The sequence below is a fragment of the Aquarana catesbeiana genome, linkage group LG05 (assembly GCF_042186555.1).
Source record: "Aquarana catesbeiana isolate 2022-GZ linkage group LG05, ASM4218655v1, whole genome shotgun sequence".
In the NCBI taxonomy this organism is placed as follows: Eukaryota; Metazoa; Chordata; class Amphibia; order Anura; family Ranidae; genus Aquarana; species Aquarana catesbeiana.
In genome coordinates this window covers 296267843-296288754 of record NC_133328.1, presented here as the reverse complement: position 1 = coordinate 296288754, position 20912 = coordinate 296267843, and the positions used below count along the sequence as shown (strand labels likewise).

Sequence of the window (20912 nt, the reverse complement as noted above, 5' to 3'; positions counted from 1 at the left end):
TTTTCAACACCACCATCAATTCCCCCACATCTTTCAAGCTAACGGCCCATCCAAAAAAAGGGGAGTGGCAATAGCTATCAAGAAATCTATCCAATTCAAAAGTCTGGACATACACTTGGACGATTCAGGCAGATATAGTCCTTGTATGTGAACTCGATAACACCAAATACACATTGATTAATGTGTACCTCCCCAACACAAAACTAGCATTCTTGAGGAAGATTTGGAATAAAGTTTCCACAATGAGACAAGGAAATGTAATCATGTGCAGAGACTTTAACGTACTCCCTGACAAAGATCTGGACTTGTCCAGCGATACAAGACACCAACAGCGCAGAGCAACTCTGGACCGATTCATCTCCTCCTCAGGTCTTTATGACGTGTGGAGATGTCAACACTCATCAGAAAAAGACTTTACATTCTACTCTACATCACACATATTCTCGCATAGACTTTTTTTTAGTAGACAGATTTATCTTGCAACCGGTTATGCAGTCAGAAATACATTGTATTAAATGGTCAGACCATGCACCAATTGGTGTGGGGGATCATCGTACCAAAACCAGGGCAAACAGATGGCGTAATGACATCTATACCCTATCTCAACCTAAAAACTCAGACCAAATAGAACAAGCACTTACAGAATTCTTTGCCATTAATGCTCCTTCGGTCGATGATCCCTTCATACAATGGAACACCCACAAAGTCAATATTAGGGGACTGCTCATACAGATGAGCGCAAAAATAAAGAAACAACGGTCGGAAAGACTTAACAAATTATTAGCCAAAATCCACCACTTAGAAAGTCTCAATAAGTAGAACTCAACACAAAAACTCAGGGGCTTATTAATTATTCCCAGACAGGAATTACGAACCCATCTGATAGCCACCATGACTATCGGATGCGTCCCCTAAAGGCCCAATCATACGGATATGGGACTAAGCCAGGGAAACTACTAGCTAATCAACTTAAAGAAAAGATAATCAAACAAAAAATCCCCTACATCGTGAATCTTAAATCCAAATTAAAAGTTACAAACCCCAAAGAAATTGCAGACGCCTTTAGCGATTACTACGAAGCGCTTTACAAACTCAAACGACCCTAAAACTCTCCAACCCAATGATGACGTAATATCAGATTTCTTAGCCTCGGTGAACCTACTTACAATATCGCAAACTGACTTGCACCATTTGAACCAACCTTTTACAACACAAGAAATAGAAAAAACAATTAAAAACCTCCTTTACAACAAATCCCCGGGACCTGATGGATATTCATCTGAATACCATCAACTGTTTGGCCCCATCCTGTCACCGCACTTACACCGAGTCTTTGAAGTGGCAATTTCCTCCAGAAATGCTCACAGCCACAATAATCACCCTTCCCAAGCCGGGCAAAGAGCCTAACTTACCACAAAACTTTCGGATAATCTCTTTATTGAATGTAGATGTGAAACTATACGCTAAGATGTTGGCAAACAGACTAACAAACCTACTCCCAAAATTGATAAATCGTGACCAAGTAGGTTTTGTATTGGGTTACCAGACTACTGTCAGGGCTGGCTCAGCCCTTCTTTCTCTGAGCTGGCCGCTCAGCTGTCGGCTAATTGCCAGCTCTCATCTCTCTCCACAGTTAGCCAGCTGTTGTGGATCTGCTCGCCTACTTAAAGATCTCCAGATCACTTCATTCCTGCCTTTGTCTTGGTCACATCACAAGAAACCATCTCCTACGTTCCTGTTTAAAGACTGGCTTTGCTGACATCCCTTCTGGCTCCTTATCCTGTTCTCTACTTGGATCCCTGACTTCTGGCCTACCCAATCTGGTTACTGAACTCTGGTTTGGCTGATTACCGGATCTGGTTACTGAACTCTGGCTTGGCTGACTACCCGATCCGGTTACTGGACTCTGGCAATGCTTTGACTACGCTTACTCTATTTACCTTTTTATTTTTATTAATAAACTAGTATGATTTTACTGTACTTCTGTCTCGGTCTGGTTCATGGTTTCTGACTATAGACGCACTTTCTGAAAGCGCACAAAACCTGCAGGTAATAACAGAAGTCTGCTGGTAACCCGCAGATGCACTGCATCTGCGAATCAGTTTGAAAGCAGCCCAGTGTAGCTAGTGTACCAGTGTAGAGAACATATATGCCCATTGCTGTTTGATTTTAATTAAAAACTGACCTCAATCTTCACTTCTTCCTTGGGGTTCTTGCAGGTATCACTGCTGCTGTCCCCCATGGTGGGTATGGTTGGCGGCTGCTGCTGTCCCCCAATCGGGTATGGTTGGCGGCTGCTGTCCCCCAGGCAGGCATGGCTGGTGGATGCTGCTGTCCCAGGCGCAGTGCATTTGGTATCACTTTGCCAGTGACAGGAGCCTGCGCTATATGGGAAGCATCGGCTCTGTTCTCTACTGCAGCCGCATGTTTCCTCTACAGCCGGCTCCGCTCTTCACACTGATGCTCTGGGATGGCGGGGTCGGGAACCTATGATCTGGGCTTGCCAACCCACTATCTCAGAGCAGGAGGTCGCGGGCCACATCCGAGGGCATCCCGTGGGCCAGGGGTTGAGCACTCTTGTTCTAAAGCATGGACATTTTTTACCTTCCCTGCCTTAAGGTAAAAAAAATGTTCCAGTGTTTGTATCACCCCTGAACCCCCTTTTTAAACTAACCTGAATCCTATGTTGATTCAACACTGTGCCCATCTGCAGCGACTCTCTCCTCTCCCCCTTCTCACAGAGGCAGCAGCGAGAGCCATTGGCTCCCACTGCTGTTAATCAAATCCTGTAAGCAGAGAGCGGGATGACGGGGCTCAGTCGAGCGGTGCCGTGTGTCAATAGACACACACAGTCCAGCTTGGTATCGAGCCAGCAGGTGTGCCACCATAGAAAGTCAGCGGGGGGACCCTAGAAGAGGGGGTTTGGGGCCACTCTGTGCAAAATCTTTGTAAAGAGCAGGTAAGTCTAGCATTGTTTTATTAAAAGGAAAAAAACCTTTACAAATGCTTTAATGTGAAAGTGTTTCCGATTCTTAGGCATAAATGCTATATTTCACCCCTTGGTACCACAGGATTGTTTGTTCACTAAATGTGAGTCTCCCTTAATAATATTAAAAAAAAAAATAAATATATATATATAAAAATATAAATTTTTTTTTTTAATATTATAACTTTAATAATTTTTTTTTTTTTATCCCTTTGGTGAAAAGTCAGTTTCTGCATAGAGCATTTCTGCTTCTCATAATTATGATTACTTGCGGAGTGTATTTCAAATAGTGCCATGTACTTTTTGTCTTGTGCACCCCATGTTCAGAAATGTACTAAAATATGTGTGTTTTTATTTAAGGTATTTATTTGTACTACAGCTTAGACAAGATATTCTTACAGGAAAGTAAGTACACTTTAATAATATTACATGTGTGTAAATAAGACGCTTCATAGATCAAAGGAACTGGTGGCATATTCTCCTATAAGCAGGCTTTGACATTGAATATAGTTTTAAAATGCATTTTGCTCTTTAATAAATGGTATTGACATGACAAACACGTATGGGAATTATTATTAAATTATTATTGAAGGGTCCTGCTACAACCCCTGGCAAAAAGTATGGGAATCACCACTCTTGGAAAATAATCATTCAGTTTTTAAAAAAAAAAAACGAATTAGACATGCCTCAAAACTATTTTCATTTAACATTCCAACCTTCTGGTTTTAAAGAGGAACTGCAGTTTGCTTACATAATTTGTAATATTTTTTGCCATTCTGAAGCTTCCCTCCAACCACTTTACATATTTTATATATACTGTGATTCTGTACTTGCCAAATATGCTGCAGAAATCTCCCTCCACTAAGTCTGGCTGCATCCATTTTAACTGTGGGCAGCTGAAGCTGCTGTTCTCTTCCTGGATTTACACAGGCACACCCCTCCAGCTCTGCAGCTATCATTGGCCCTCTTATGACTCATCCCCTCTCACTTCCTGGCAAACTCTCACAAGAGTGAGAGAGAGAGAGCTGTGCATGATGTCATAAGCCTAGGCTTTTTACCAGACAAACAGGAAGAGTGGGCTGTATAAGGTACTTACTGGCAGAAACAAAATGTTTTACTATCCAAAGTTAAAACAACAAGGGCAGACAATTTAATAGATGGAAAGATGAAAAAATGACTGAAGTTCTGCTTTAGGAAACAACTAAAAAAAAGAACACTGTAGTCAGTTGCAACTGTTTTTGCAGATCAAGCAGAGAAAAAAAAAAAATATGTAATCGTTCAATTCTGAGGAAAATATTATGGAATCGCCAAAGTACTTTGCAGTTCTAAATCAAACATCTGCATCAGAATATATCCTGAAAAATGATTTCATCATCACCAAACATTATTTCAATTGATGAAATAAGAAAAGTTTCCAAAATCTCAATAGAAAAACTTGTGCATTTATTGAAGATGAATGACCGTCATCTCCCCATACCTTTACCTGACATGCAACTCCATATCATCAATGATTGTGAAAATGTGCATGTTTTCCTCAGGCAGCCGTCTTCATACATTTCATTGGAATGACACCAAACAAAAGCTCCAGCATCATCACCCTGCCCAATGCAGATTCGTTATTCATCGCTGGCTATCGCTTTCATCCAGTCATCCACAGTCCATGATTGCTTTTCTTTTAGCCCACTGTAACCTTGTTTTTTTTCTGTTTAGATGTTAATGATGGTTTTCGTTAGTACAAATCAAATGGGAAGGTTGTTAAAGGGAGGCATACTGGTAGTCCAAGGAAGACCTCAAAGTGTTAAGGTGAAAAAACCTAAAGCAATATGCCTTGAAAACAGAAAATGCACAACACAACAAATGAGGAACAAATGGTCAGAAACTGGAGTCAATGTCTGTGACCGAACTGTAAGACATCACCTAAAGGAAATGGGATTTACATACAGAAAAGCCAAACGAAAACCATCATTAACATCTAAACAGAAAAAAACAAGGTTACAGTAGGCTAAAGAAAAGCAATCATGGACTGTGGATGAAGTGATATTCAGTGATTAATCCCCGATCTGCATTGAGCAGGGTTATGGTGCTGGAACTTTTGTTTGGTGCTGTTCCAATGAAATGTATGAAGACGACCGCCTGAAGAAAACATGCCAATGTCTACAATCATTGATGATATGGGGTTGCATGTCATGTCATTATGTCGTCATGTTTATTATAAAAAGTGAGCAAAGCATCTAATAGTCCTTCGAGCTTAAGCAGTGCTAAAACATTTAAGAAACAATCAATTAATAATAGTGTGAATCCAGGTGAGAGATGCTAATCTGGAATGTTTGTGTGACAGTTCATATGGGAAACATCAGCTGTTTGAAGGTTCAGCCATCACCACACCAAGTGATTCCGCTCCCTTAGGAATATCACTCACCGGATTACCAATAAACATGATGATGCTTTACCCCCCCCATTTTTATTTTTATCTTACGATGAGTACCTTTCTGAAGGCTGGATTGGCATGTGGGAATCATAAAGCATTACATTTTATAAGTATAATGTCCAGTCTCTTGAAGATCTTATCCTATTTTATTCCTTTATAATTAGGACATTTCAGCACTAATTTTTATTTTGCATTATTAATTTTCTTTAATATATTTCTTTCTATTTTATTCATTTTTTTTTTTAATTTTTTATTATGTGGGTCATATTAGTAGCTAATTTTCTCCCCGTGGTGCTGATACATTTGAAATGATGTCCGCAGACTGAATAATGTATATACAAAGCCATTAGATGTCACCGATTTATTTAATTGTTTACAATGTCGAACAGATATTTGTTAAATAGATTATTTTATCGTGTAGATGTCCTTTAATATACTAAGTTTTTATTGTGGTTTAAAGTTTATGAAATACATTACACTAATTATGCATTAATATGTGGAGCTTTTCATATGTATAGGCACTGATCTTACTTTGGTAATTCTACGGGTGAGTTTTGGCAATGTTGTTTCTGAACAGGCACTGGTATGTTGATAGATCCCCATAAATTACGAGAACGCCTCTTTCCCCTTGGTGGAGAGCACCAGTAGGGCTGTACAGTGTGGGTCTGATCGTTTCGTGGTGGGAACCACTGAGGATCGTGTACCGATGTGCAGAAGCGGTTAATGTTCAATATTGGGAGGCTATAAAGTTGCAAGTCCGTGCCGTGTGGGCCACACCTATTGACAAAGACAGAATGACAAAACACGTCTAGGCATGACCACACAGCTTGCTGCATCTGTCACTGGCTCTGATCTCCTCCTGGGAACCAACACGGACAATTGTATCTCCACGAGAGGTGGTGAGAGTATCGGAACTGATTACACAGTGCAATATTGTATTTGAAAGCTTTTTATAATATGTTTGTAAGTGCATAGGCATAAGGGAAGGGGCTTTTTAATGAATAAAAGTTTTACAGTTTTACACTGAGGATTTCTTTCCTTCCTTGTGCCCGAGTTCATTAAAAGAGGTTTGGCATGCTTAACCTGAGCGAACTATAGGACCCGAACATCTGAGATCCTTTGGTCAATCGTTACTGAAGATCTGGGCAGATGTCCTGTAAGCAGTGATCATAAAGGCATATACAAAGGAGTTTGTTTATTGGGAATCCAATCAGAGCAATTCCTAAGGCAGCGGAATCACTTGGTGTGGTGATGGTTGAACCTTCAAACAGCTGATGTTTCCCATATGAACTGTCACACAAACATTCTGGATTAGCATCTCTCACCTGGATTCACACTATTATTAATTGATTCTTAAATGTTTTAGCGCTGCTTCAGCTTCAATGACTATTCACTAGATCTTTTTTGCTCACTTTTTTTAATAATATTTTGTATTATAGCAGCTGCTTAGCTTAACTAGGTGTTTTTTGTATTTTGTATTATAGCAGCTGCTTAGCTTAACTAGGAGTATTTACACCTAAGCACTGGAAAAGTGACCCTGTTTACTTTTATTGTGTGAAATGCACAAGTTTATATTGAGATTTTGGACACTTCTTATTCCATCAATTTGAAAGGTGTTTGGTGATGGTGACATGTTTCAGGATGTAATCGGATGCAGATGTTTGTTTTAGAACTGCAACGTACATGGTGATACCATAATATTTTCCTCAGAATCGAGACATTCCATATTTTTTTCCTCTGCCTGATCTGCAAAAACCGTTGCAACTGACTACAGTTTTCTTTCTTTTTTTAAGTGTTTCTTAAAGCCAGAAGGTTGGAATGGTAAATGAAGATCGTTTTGAGGCATGACTGATTTTTTTTTTTTAATTTTTTTTTTTTTTAAACCATTAAATGAACATTTTCCAAGAGGGGTGATTGCATACCTTTTTTTTTTTTTTTTTTTTTTGTATTCTGATTTCCCTTCTTTAGCCCTATAAACTGTCAGCCGGCACTGAGCTACTGCATATAGTTTTGTATAGCAAATGCTGCATCCCCAGAAAGCCTTTAACGGTGCACACTCCTAATGTGTCGTCTTTTACTTAGTTCTATGGTCACAGCATACACTTTCATTTTCTAAGATGTTTCAATACCTTTTATGTGAGCGTTGCTTGACTGCTAGCCATCTCTCTGTACAACTTCCTGAATTCCCTGCATGTTTTGCAGCTTCTCCTCTGCTGTACTTTCATAGTCTAAGGACTAATCATATGGTACCTTGCTGCCTGCAAAATGTGATGCCTGCACTGATTCTGCCTCCTGCTTCTCACCTCTGTAGTTCAGGAGGCAGGCTCTGAAATTTATGGGACACGGCATGAATACATATCACAGAATGTATATGTGTGGGGAATGTCACGTTTGCAGATTTCAAGATTGTTTAGATTAATATGGGTAGTAGGCTAGAAATAATTGAAATACAATGTAAAAATGTAATGTATAATATATTTACAATATAATTTTACATTTTTGATGCTTTAACACTGAAGGAAACCTTCAGCTTCTCTCCCCCCTTTTCCTGAGTATGCTTACAAACCATTCACTTAAGGCATAATCTGTAAAAAATCCTGATATCGGGGCTGCTAGTATTAAAGGCAATAAATAAACCATAGAAAATAATATAGCAATGTTTTTTTTTTTTTGGTACAAATGTTGCTGTCTGCGCAGGCCATATATTTTATGGCAAATATTATTCTGGCCATTAGTAATGGTTAAACCGTTCAGGGGGGAGGGTTGACTGGGTACCTGTTTGTGACAGGAGACTGCACCACAGCATCGTCCTTCAGAAGTTCGGCCCCCCTCCTCCTTCCTTTGCTGCAGGGCCAATTAAAAAGAGCAGTGCGCTTTGTGCATGCACAGTAGGGAACTGGCTGTGAAGCCGAAAGGCTTCACTGATGATTTCCCTCATAAAGAATGGCAGCGGCAGCACCCGACAGCCAATCTGAAAATCGGCTGGGGTGATGACATCTCGGGTTCCCTGGACAGGTAAGTGTCCATATATTAAAAATCAGCAGCTACAGTATTAGTAAAATAAAAATTTTCCCCAGGCGGAACTCCTCTTTAAGAAATCGACATCCAAAAATACACTGGAATATGCTTATGTGTATCTATAGATGATGACAAAATGGTACTGTATTGTGTTCAGAATTTCTTGATTACTTTGGCATTAACTATCTACTCCTTATAGACCAAAGCAAAGTTTTCAATTTTGCTGTGGGCCAGTTTGTTCAGCGATAATTTTGTCATTACTTAAGCTAACAAGTAATACATATTTGTATGTGCTTTCTTTAATGATACTGTTTTGCTTAATGTCTATCGTTCATTGAGGGTCATACCTTTTTTTTTTTTTTTTTTTTTTTTTTAAGATATTTCTATTGAATTTTGTACATCAACATACAAAAGAAAAACTTTGGTTATTCATACCATTGCGTTTTACAGAGATACACTTGAGTGGTCAATAAACAGATTTCAATTTACATGTCTCTTGTGGTTATTAAGTACAAAGTTACAGGGAATGATCAGCATGCACTTCTCCAGTCACAACGCAACCAGGGGGGTTGACATGGTAAAGTGCACCTTTAAGTACAGTATACAGCAGAGTATCTACCCTGTAGTAAGGGTTAGAGGGTTCGCCAGCCATCTGCCCCATATTTTGTGAAAAGTTTTGGTTCTTTTCCGAACCTCAAACGTGAGTTTGTATAGAGGCAAAGAGTTATTGATCGGTTTTAACAAGAGTGATTTTAGAGGTATCTGTGATCCTTTCCAGGACAATAGAATGCATTTCGGAGAAATGGAGGATGCGAAGGAGTCTCTTTGCACGGGTTGAAATGTGAAAAAATGCCTAGGAGGCAATTTTTGGGATGGAGAATGTTTGGGAGGCCTATTGCCAATGAGATGAAAGACCCTATCTCCATCCAAAAGTATTGGACAAGTCCAGAAACAGTGTAAAAAGTCTACCACTTGGCCACATCCTCTAAAACAGTCTGCTGTGGGAGCCAAGCCCATTTTATGTAACCTAGCAGGGGTACGGTGGGATAGGTGAAAACATTTTATATTTATGATACGATCTTTGGAGGTCTTGTCTATGTCACTGAATTCCGACCAGTCATCTTCTGTAAGTGTACTGTCCATAGAGGCCCGTTTCATCTGGGTCGCTTGGAATGAGGACATACCTTGATGATTATTAGGTAATCTAGGATTCTACCCAGGCCGCACTAGACACTAGGACACTAGACAGCGAAAACTGAAAGCAATATTAAATCTAAAACCAAAAATGTAATATATTTCAACTTATCAATCATTAGATGTGGTTGGCTACATTTGTTTAGATGGGGCTGGACAGGGTGGGACTGGCTGTCAGTGAAGAACAGAGCTGGGTGGATGGGTCTGAACTGGGTCCGGCTGGACAGAGCGGGACTGGTTGACAGCGAAGAACAGAGACTGACAAGACTACTAGGAAGTGTCAATAAGCAGCCACATTTGGCTGCACAGATCAAATGTTGGTCTCATCGAGGTTGGTTGCTGAATGGCTTGATGAGACGGTTGTTTCTAATCAGCAATTTAGAAATCCAAAAAGTGCATATTACAGATGTTTGTTATTTATCAAATAAATGAAGGTTAGATCGTAATTTTTGACTGCAATTCCACTTCAACCTGTGCTACTCAAGGGAACGGTTGTATTGAGATCCAAGGTGGTTTAATTTCACGTTTACTAGGACTTTGTTCTCTGCTTTCTCTTCTTGAATCTCAGAGATTTTTTTCCTTACATGGCCTGGGTGTGGTACACACTGTTCCATCTTTAAGCTACAGTTTTTTTTTTTTTTTTCTCTAGACAGTTTGACACTGTTATTCCGGTAGGACCACATAAGAGACAGTCTGTTTCTCATTCTACTATCTTCAGGTGGATTCCGCAGCTCATCATTCAAGCCTCTCAATACAACAAATTTTAAATTGAATTCAAAATCTGAGGTGGCGCTGTGATTTGCATACATTCAAAATTAATCAAATAAACCACATCATATATACTATATGTGTGTGTGCGTGTGTGTATATATACATATATACAGTGGGGACGGAAAGTATTCAGACCCCCTTAAATTTTTCACTCTTTGTTATATTGCAGCCATTTTCTAAAATCATTTAAGTTAATATTTTTCCTCATTAATGTACACACATTACCCCATATTGACAGAAAAACACAGAATTGTTGACATTTTTGCAGATTAATTAAAAAACAAAAACTGAAATATCACATGGTCCTAAGTATTCAGACCCTTTGCTGTGACACTCATATATTTAACTCCGGTACTGTCCATGTCTTCTGATCATCCTTGAGATGGTTCTATACCTTCATTTGAGTCCAGCTGTGTTTGAATATACTGATTGGACTTGATTAGGAAAGCCACACACCTGTCTATATAAGACCTTACAGCTCACAGTGCATGTTAGAGCAAATGAGAATCATGAGGTCAAAGGAACTGCCTGAAGAGCTCAGACAGAATTGTGGCAAGGCACAGATCTGGCCAAGGTTACAAAAAAATTTCTGCTGCACTTAAGGTTCCTAAGAGCACAGTGGCCTCCATAATCCTTACATTGAACATGTTTGGGACGACCAGAACCCTTCCTAGAGATGGCCGTCCAGCCAAACTGAGCTATCGGGGGAGAAGAGCCTTGGTGAGAGAGGTAAAGAAGAACCCAAAGATCACTGTGGCTGAGCTCCAGAGATGCAGTCGGGAGATGGGAGAAAGTTGTAGAAAGTCAACCATCACTGCAGCCCTCCACCAGTTGGGGCTTTATGGCAGAGTTGTCCGACGGAAGCTTCTCCTCAGTGCAAGACACATGAAAGCCCGCATGGAGTTTGCTAAAAAAAACACCTGAAGGACTCCAAGATGGTGAGAAATAAGATTTTCTGGTCTGATGAGACCAAGATAGAACTTTTTGGCCTTAATTCTAAGTGGTATGTGTGGAGAAAACCAGACACTGCTCATCACCTGTCCAATACAGTCCCAACAGTGAAGCATGGTGGTGGCAGCATTATGCTGTGGGGTTGTTTTTCAGCTGCAGGGACAGGACGACTGGTTGCAATTGGGGGAAAGATGAATGCGGCCAAGTACAGGAATATCCTGGACGAAAACCTTCTCCAGAATGCTCAGGACCTCAGACTGGGCTTAAGGTTTACCTTCCAACAAGACAATGACCCTAAGCACACAGCTAAAATAACGGAGGAGTGGCTTCACAACAACTCCGTGACTGTTCTTGAATGGCCCAGCCAGAGCCCTGACTTAAACCCAATTGAGCATCTCTGGAGAGACCTAAAAATGGCTGTACACCAACGTTTACCATCCAACCTGCCAGAACTGGAGAGGATCTGCAAGGAGGAATGGCAGAGGAACCCCAAATCCAGGTGTGAAAAACTTGTTGCATCTTTCCCAAAAAGACTCATGGCTGTATTAGATCAAAAGGGGGCTTCTACTAAATACTGAGCAAAGGTCTGAATACTTAGGACCATGTGATATTTCAGTTTTTCTTTTTTAATAAATCTGCAAAAATGTCAACAATTCTATGTTTTTCTGTCAATATGGGGTGCTGTGTGTACATTAATGAGGAAAAAATGAACTTAAATGATTTTAGAAAATGGCTGCAATATAACAAAGAGTGAAAAATTTAAGGGGGTCTGAATACTTTCCGTCCCCACTGTATATATGTATAAACTCTCAAAATCAAGTCCATAAAAATAAATGTGATTCCAGTATCCATTAAAAACAAGTGTGACCCCAGTGTCCACAATTTTCACTACCAATTATCCAGACCCCAAACCTGTGACCTAGTTTTCATACCATCACCATGTGATCCGTGATATACCAGGGACCTGTTCCTGTATTCTTCTCAAATCTCCTTTCACCAATTCTTTCCCTTTTAAGGGGGCTCTCAGGCATTAGATATGGAAGAAAAAGAAAAACTCCAATAGGGCAATACTGAAAAACCCAGCTAAAAATTGCCACTTACAAGCTTAAGTAAAAACAGGCTCATCAAAAGTTCCCAATGACAATAAGAAAGCTCTCCCTCTCCTGCGACAGCGAACATGCAAGTTGAGTAACCAGGGTCTCACCCAGTACCCTGAGCGTGTCACTTCTGATGGTACAAGCCTGTAGATTTGATGAGAGTTCTGTTTATTTGAGAAAGAAAAACCTGCTTAATCACACTAAAATCCAAAATCTTTTTGAGAAAAATAAAAATCACCCAAGCTACAACTCCTCTGTAGAATATATATACAGTCATAACACATTGAAATCTTAACCACTAAAGCCCCGGAAGGTTTTACCCCCTTAATTACCAGAGCACTTTTTACAATTTGGCACTGTGCTGCTTTAACTGGTACTTGCGTGGTCATATAATGCTGTACGCAAACAAAATTTGCAGGTTTTTTCCCCCCCAAAATAGAGCTTTCTTTTGGTGGTATTTGATCACCTCTGGGATTTTTACTTTTTTGTGATCTAATTGAAAAAAGCCTAAAAATTTTGAAAAGAAATTATATTTTACACTTTGTTATAAAAAAATCCAATAAACTTTTTAGTCATACATTTAGGCCAAAATTTATTCAGCCACATGTCTTGGATAAAATTCAATAAGAGTATATTTATTGGTTTGTGCAAAAGTTATAGCGTCTACAACCCATGGTACATTTACTGGAATTTACGCAGCTTTTAGTTTCTTGAGGTGATAAAATGGCAGGGCAGTACAAACCCCTCGAAATTACCCCTTCTTTGGAAAGTAGACACCCCAAAGGAATTTGCTGAGAGGCATGGTGAGCCCATTGAATATTTTTCTTCATACATCACGGGACACAGAGACTTTTGATAATTACTTAGTGGGTTAGATAGTCACCATCAGGTGATTGGACACTGGCAACCCTAATTACAAGCGAGTTCCTCCCCTATATAACCCCTCCCATATGGAGAGTACCTCGTTTTTTTCGCCAGTGTCTAAGGTGGTTGGTCACGTTAAAGATGTGCTAAGAAGAAAGCTCTGCTTGATGGTCTCTGCGGGGGGGCCTAGGAGCTATACAACCGGATCCATACCTTGGGCCAATAAATACGCCTAAGATGAATGGTACCCGGGCCTCGTGAAAGAAGAAACGAGGTTTTGCCTGTACTGTCTCTCTTTGAGGACTGGGCTCTGGGATCCAGCGCTTTGGTGCACAAATTTAAGTTGCGCAAAAAGTTTTTCTGGCAGAGTCTTCTACAGGTCCAGGGAAGAGGATCCTGGGAGTAGGAACCCAGAACACTGGAGGTTGGCACAACGCTACCCGCCGTGATGGGTGAAGGTTGGATCTGTATGTTCTCAGCAGTTCCTGCGGCAGGGATAAGGTAAGTGAAGACAATCCCTAAAGTATACACATATATGGATTGTCTTCTTTTGAGTAGTTTGCATGTCTTACCTGGTTTCTGCCACTAGAGGGAGTAAGAGACATACCTGGTGTATACTTACATGCCATCCAGGATACACGCTCAGTGAAGCTGGTCTGAGAAGCCACTCATCTCCTCCGCTGCAGGCTCTGCCACATAATCTGAAAGGGGGGATCCCACGCAGTTCCGGAGTCCCGCGCAGTCCTCAGGTAGTCTCCTTTCTCACCCCTCGCCCCCGGCTGCCACCATGATAGTCCTACGCGCGCGCTTTTATGGGGGGAAGGGGGAGCGTGGTTGAGGCGCCGTGCATGTGCGGCGTGCTTGGCACCCCAGTGCACAGGCGCAAAGCGGCTATGTTTAAAGCCCTGTACGCCAGAGCTTCAGTAAGCAGTGGGACACAGAGCTGTGGGCAGTAAGCATCTCAGTGGATTCGGATCCAGGCATACCCAAGACACCTACTCAGCATCAGGTTGTGCAGACAACAGTGATTGCATTTGTACTAGTACCTCTGCTTTGCAGCTTAGGACTATGTCTACTCGTAAGAGTGCTTCAGGGGGAGGTAAAAGAGGCACTAAGAAATCCCCGCCTAGATCTAGGGGTTCTGAACATGCCTGCTGGCCATCCCTCCCTGAAAGACTAGAGGCAGCTTCACAGGATGAGTCTGTGCCCCTGTCAGGCTTTGCAGCCTTTCCCAATGTTACAGTCCCTGTATATGTCACTGAAGACACTATGAAGGCTGCATTGGATGGTTTAGAAGGAAGGATTACTACTTTTATCTCAGCTTCCTTAAAGAGTAGCAGAAAAAGGGGTAGATCTGCTCCCTCTGCTCTGGGTTCTCTATCAGATGAGCATTCTGATAATGATGAAATATCCTTATCTGAGGACGGGGATCAAGAGCAGTCGGACAATTCAGGGGAAGCTCTCTTCTGCCTCCCAGGCCCTCAAGGTATAGGTGCAATATTATACTGAGTTGGTGCGTACCACATATAAATTGCCCTCTGCTGATGCTGCCATATCCTCTGTTTCCACCTTGGGATTTTAGAAATCCCCACTGACTGCATATACCTTCCCAATTCATCCCTTGCTGGAGAAATTGTTGTATGATGACTGGGGTCACCCAGATAAACTATTTTCTCCTCCTAAGAGGTTTTCCAAGCTTTATCTGGTGGAGGAAAAGTTCACCAAGAAATGGTGCCAGCAATAGATACGGCTATTTCTATTTCTTGTATGAATAAAAGCCTGACCTGTCCTGTGGACAATGCTCAAGGGTTCAAAGATCCAATTGATAAAAAGCTGGAAACTTTATTTAAAGCCTCCTTTTCTATGGCTGTCGCTGTGGTCCAGCCTGCGGTCGCAGCAATCGGCATGTGCCAGTTCCTCAAGGAACAAATGAAGCAGGTGCTTAACCTCCTTTCCACTAAGGAGGTCAAGGTTTATGCAGACCTTCCTAAGGCCCTGTGTTTTACGGTAGATGCCATTATGAATTCTGTTCAGCAAGCATACCGCCTTACTCTCCTGCTGGTACACATGAGCAGGTCCCTTTGGCTTAAGCATTGGGCAGCTGAGGCTTCGTGCAAAAGGTATTTGACTGGGTTCCCGTTTTATGGGGAACCCCTGTTTGGGGATGATCTGGAAAAATATATCCAGAAGATTACCGGGGGTAAGACCACATTGTTACCGGTTAAAAAGAGGAATAAATGTCCCTCATTTAGACGTTCTCTTTCCCCAGCCCCTGGAGCCTCGACCTCCAGGCAGTGGCGACGGCCTACCCAGTCCAATACTAGGGGAAAGTTCCAAGGCCAAGGGCAAAAGAAATCTTGGGGTCCAAGATCTGTTGAACAGAACCCCAAAGCCTCCCTATGAAGAAGCGCCCCCACTCGGCCGAGTGGGGTTGGGCTGCTGCAGTTTGCAGGCACCTGGCGGGAAGAGATTTAGGACAAATGGGTAGCCTCCACGGTGTCTCTGGGCTACAAGCTGGAGTTCCGGGAGCTTTCACCATCTCGTTTCCTAAGGTCAAGAGTCTCCAAAGATCCAGAAAAAAGGAGACCTTTGTTTCTGGCCTTAGAACGTCTACTATCCCAAGGGGTAATTATAGAAGTGACACCAGAAGAGCAAGGCTCAGGGTTCTACTCAAACCTCTTTACGGTTCCAAAACCGAATGGGGATGTCAGACCTATTCTAGATCTAAAAGACCTGAATCGGTTTTTAGACATTCGTTCTTTCCGCATGGAGTCAATCCGCTCAGTAGTTTCCATCCTTCAGGGGGGAGAATTCTTGGCATCAGTAGACATTAAGGATGCATATTTACATGTGCCAATATTTCCCGCTCACCAAAGATTTCTAAGGTTTGCGGTGGATCAGCGCCACTTCCAATTCCTGGCCCTACTTTTCGGTCTAGCTACAGCACCTCGAGTGTTCACAAATTCTAGCCCCACCCCTGGCAAAACTAAGGGCTCAGGGCATAACAGTGACAGCTTATCTGGACGATTTGCTACTTGTAGAACAGTCCATAGCACGCTTAGATCGCAGTGTGCTCAGCACAGTAGAGTACTTAGAGTACCTAGGCTGTGTCCTCAATCTAAAAAAGTCTTCCTTACAGCCCCTAAAAAGGCTGGTGGCCTCTTTCGAGGCTGTTCCTTACGCCCAGTTTTACTCAAGGCCTTTGCAGAGCAGCATCCTCTCTGCCTGGAACAAAAGAGTACAAGCCTTGGATTTTCCAATTTGCCTATCGCCATGGGTACGCCAGAGCCTCAATTGGTGGTTGCTGACCAAGAATCTACTGAAAGGAAAATCCTTTGTTCCAGTTACTTGGAAAGTCGTAACCACAGATGCCAGCCTAATAGCTGGGGAGCGGTTCTGGAAAAAGCTTCCACCCAGGGAGGATGGTCCAGAGCCGAAAGGCTCTTGCCCATCAACATTCTGGAGATTCGGGCAATTGGTCTAGCCCTCAGGGTCTGGACTTTCAGGTTGCAGGGTTGTCCTGTCCGGATACAGTCCGACAATGCTACGGCAGTGGTCTTTATCAATCACCAAGGGGGCACCAGGAGTCTGGATACCCAAAAAGAGGTGAATCACATTTTTTCATGGGCAGAGAGGCATGTTCCTTGCCTGTCTGCAGTCTTCATTCCAGGGGTAGAAAATTGGCAGGCGGATTTCCTAAGCCGCCAGCAGCTGTGCCCAACATATTTCAGGCCATATGTCGAAAATGGGGTACCCCCGGATGTAGACCTGTTGGCCTCCAGGTTCAACAAGAAACTGGACAACTTTGTGCCAAGAACAAAGGATCCGCTGACACAAGGGTCAGATGCCTTAATGATTCCATGGGATCAGTACTCTCTGATCTATGCGTTCCCTCCAGTTCCGCTTCTCCCGTGATTCCTTCAGAGAGTCAAAAGGGAAGGAAAGACGGTAATTCTGGAGGCTCCGGCTTAGCCCAGGCGACCTTGGTATGCAGAGATCGTAAAGATGGCAGAAGGAAGACCTTGGGTTCTTCCGCTACGCCCAGATCTACTCTCACAGGGTCCAATATTCCATCCTGCCTTACGAAGTCTAAATTTGACGGTTTGGTGGTTGAGACCCACATTCTGAAGGGTCGTGGCCTCTTTGGGCCAGTCCTCTCCACTCTAGCTAATGCTAGGAAGCCGACTTCCAGGCTCATCTACTAAAGAATCTGGAAGGCATATGTTTCCTGGTGTGAATTCAGGGGGTGGTATCCTAGAAAGTATGCCATTAGCAGGATTCTTGCCTTTCTTCAACTAGACGTAGAAATGAAGCTGGCCTTGAGCACTATCAAGGGCCATATCTCGGCCTTGCCGATATTCTTTCAAAAACCGCTTACCTCTCATTCCCTGGTCCGGGCCTTTGTTTGAATCCGCCGGTTAAGCCTCCTGTGTGCCCATGGGATTTGAATTTGGTTTTGTCTATTTTACAGGGACAACCTTTTGAACCATTGCATCATGTTTCTTTAGTTCTTTTGACAAAGAAGTTGGTTTTTCTGGTAGTTATATCCTCGGCTTAAAGGGTTTCGGAGTTAGCAGCTCTTTCTTGTAAAGAGCCATATTTGATTATTCACAAAGACACGGTGGTGTTGCGTCCTCACCCAACTTTTCTGCCTAAAGTGGTTTCAGGATTCCATCTGAATCCAGATGTGGTCCTACCATCCTTTTTTCCAGATCCGCCGTTGTTACTCTTTAGATGTTGTCAGAATCTATCTGCAGGCAACGGCTCAGATACGGAAGACTGATTGTCTATTTATTCTGCCAGAAGGCCCCAAAAAGGGCCAGGCAGGGTTGAAATCCACTATCTCTAGATGGATTCGACAAGTTATTGTTCAGGCTTATGGTGTAAAGAAGAAGATTCCTCCTTTTCAGGTTAAAGCGCACTCAAATAGAGCAGTTAGTGCTTCATGGGCAGTGCATCACCAGGCCTCCATGGCTCAGATCTGCAAGGGTGCGACTTGGTCTTCAGTCCATACATTCGCTAGATTCTATCAGGTGGATGTGAGAGGGCATGAGGATGGCGCTTTGGGGCACAGTGTACTGCAGGCAGCAGTATAGATCCTCTTCTCCGTTGGCGGTCTTTTTTTTCTGATCTGTGTCTCCCTCCCCTCAATTTGGGCATTGCTATGGGACAGCCCACTAAGTAATTATCAAAGTCTGTGTCCCGTGATGTATGACCAAGAAAATAGGATTTTTTGAATACAGCTTACCTCTAAAATCCTTTTCTTGGGAATACCTCACGGGACACAGAGCTCCCGTCCCTCTTCGGGATTATACGTTGGGATACTTATTGCTTTGCTACAAAACTGAGGTACTTTCCATATGGGAAAGGTTACATAGGGGAGGAACTCTCCTTGTAATTAGGGTTGCCAGTGTCCAATCACCTGATGGTGACTATCTAACCCACTTAGTAATTATCAAAGTCTCTGTGTCCCGTGATGTATTCCCAAGAAAAGGATTTTACAGGTAAGCTGTATTTAAAAAAATCTTTTTTTTTTATCACAAGTGATTGTAAAATGACACAAAAAAAAAGTTTTTTTTTTTTACACAAAGTGGTCACTGAAATGATATATTGCTCATGCATGCCATGGGTTTATGTGAAATTACACCTCAAAATACATTCTTCTGCTTCTCTGAGTATGGGGATACCACATGTGAGGCTTTTTGGCAGTCTAGCCGCGTACAGGACCCCGAAAACCAATCACTGCCTTCAAGGATTTCAAAGGGCGTAAATTGTTGATTTTACTCCTCACTACCTATCACAGTTTCGGAGGCCATGAAATGCTAAGATAGCAAAAAACTATCCCTTTTTGGAAAGTAGACACCCCAAGCTATTTTGCTGAGAGGCATGTTGAGTATTTTGCAGATCTCATTTTTTGTCACAAAGTTTTTAAAATTGAAAAAAGAAAAATCCATTTTCCTTTTCTTTAATTTTCCAAAACAAATAAGAGCTTCAAAATACTCACAATGCCTCTTAGCAAATACCTTGGGGTGTCTACTTTCAGAAAGGAGTCATTTGGGGGGGGGGGGTTGTGCTATCTTGGCATTTCATATATAGATCCACCAATAGGGGCTAGTAGTTGCCAATCCTGGAATTAGTATGAAGGAAAAATACCCCCCAGGTGAGTATTAGGGAATTTTTAGACAACAAGTAAAAGGATGTGAGCAAAAAATTATATAAAAATATTAAAGATGATATAAAATTGTTCAGGTGCAAAACATCACCAAAAATATAATGGATAAAAACAAGTTACAAAAATAAATCGTGCATGGTAATCTTGTGGATATTCAGCCCAACGCGTTTCTGGACATTTTTGGGGTCCTTTCATCAGGGGCGTTCAAGACAAAGTGAAACTACCATAGCACATTCGATTAGATGAACTTGAAATTGCATATACCTCCAAATGATATGCCAACAATATTCCAGCAGTTGGAAAGGTGGAATTTTTAAAAGGTAAAAAGGTATAACAAAAAACTGCAGTACTTTAAAAGAAAAATGAATGTACATGATTTTTATGCTAAAAAAATGAATAAAAACCAAGCGCTGATGTGGATAGATATGTGTGATATAAATAAATTGTGCTTAAAAATATATATATACCAATATAGTTAGTGCTATGATAAAATCAGTAAATTAAAGCTGCTATCAATATAGGGTGATCAGATAACCAAACAAATAGTACTAAGTATAAAATTGATGCGTTTTAAATAAATAGTACACAATATGCTGCTTGCGACTAAGCTTAAATCCAGGAATAAAAAATGCATACATGTGAATAAAATAGATAAATAATTATGGTGCTAATACATGTGTTAAAATTGCCAAAATAAATCTTCAAATTGGTGATGTGATGGTGAATATAAATAAAATAATAATGACACTCTGAGTACAATGTCCAGGCAGAGATAAATAGTGGGGGAAAGTAAAAATAATTAAACAGTTCCTTCCCTTAATCCAGATTGATTGACTCACTGGGTTAGATCGTTTGTATCAGGATATTTAGTTTTTCTTGCATCCCACTTTAGCCATAATACTGCTGGTGATTCGGCTCTCAGGATAAAGGTTTTATGCAAAGCAAGCTAAGAAAAAATAGATCATTGTGCAGTGAACTTACTAGATAGTACACAAGCAAAACAGGGACAAGAGATACACTCACAAACTCCCGGTCTATTAGAAGCATTCAAATATGCAGATTGCAGTCAGCCGCTGTGGACGAGGTTTCCCATAGAGAAACAGCTGCTGTTAACCTTCAGGTGTATTGCAGCACTGAACGTCCCAAGCTCCTCCCACGCGTTGCATCACTGACACATGACTTTCTCAAGGATAAACACAGGAAGCCACGGCCTCTGTATTTAAGTCCTATGGCATTGTGGTTACCATGGAGACAGCGCTGTGTTCATTGGATCATCATACTGCTTTCTGCTACTAATGACATGTAAATATTTTGGCTTAAGCCTTATTTAATTGTTTTACAAATTGTTAAAAGGGGAACATATATTTATAAATACAGGTTTGCAAATAAATATAGAACACTTCCAGATAAAGAATAAGAACGTAAAAATGG

At 41.5% G+C, this 20912-nt stretch overlaps 1 protein-coding gene across 3 annotated transcripts in view; it reads left to right on the top strand.

Annotated features, from left to right (window-relative positions):
- Positions 1 to 20912, top strand: part of EPB41L4B (erythrocyte membrane protein band 4.1 like 4B) — a 910607-nt gene that overhangs the window by 212633 nt on the left and 677062 nt on the right. For 2 of the 3 annotated variants that reach the window (XM_073630788.1, XM_073630790.1), the window contains exon 5: positions 3347 to 3391. The exons of the other annotated variant lie outside the window; for it this stretch is intronic. In XM_073630788.1, coding sequence (XP_073486889.1) covers positions 3347 to 3391 — 45 coding nt within the window. The remainder of the gene's footprint in view (positions 1 to 3346; positions 3392 to 20912) is intronic. 3 annotated transcript variants of the gene reach the window in all.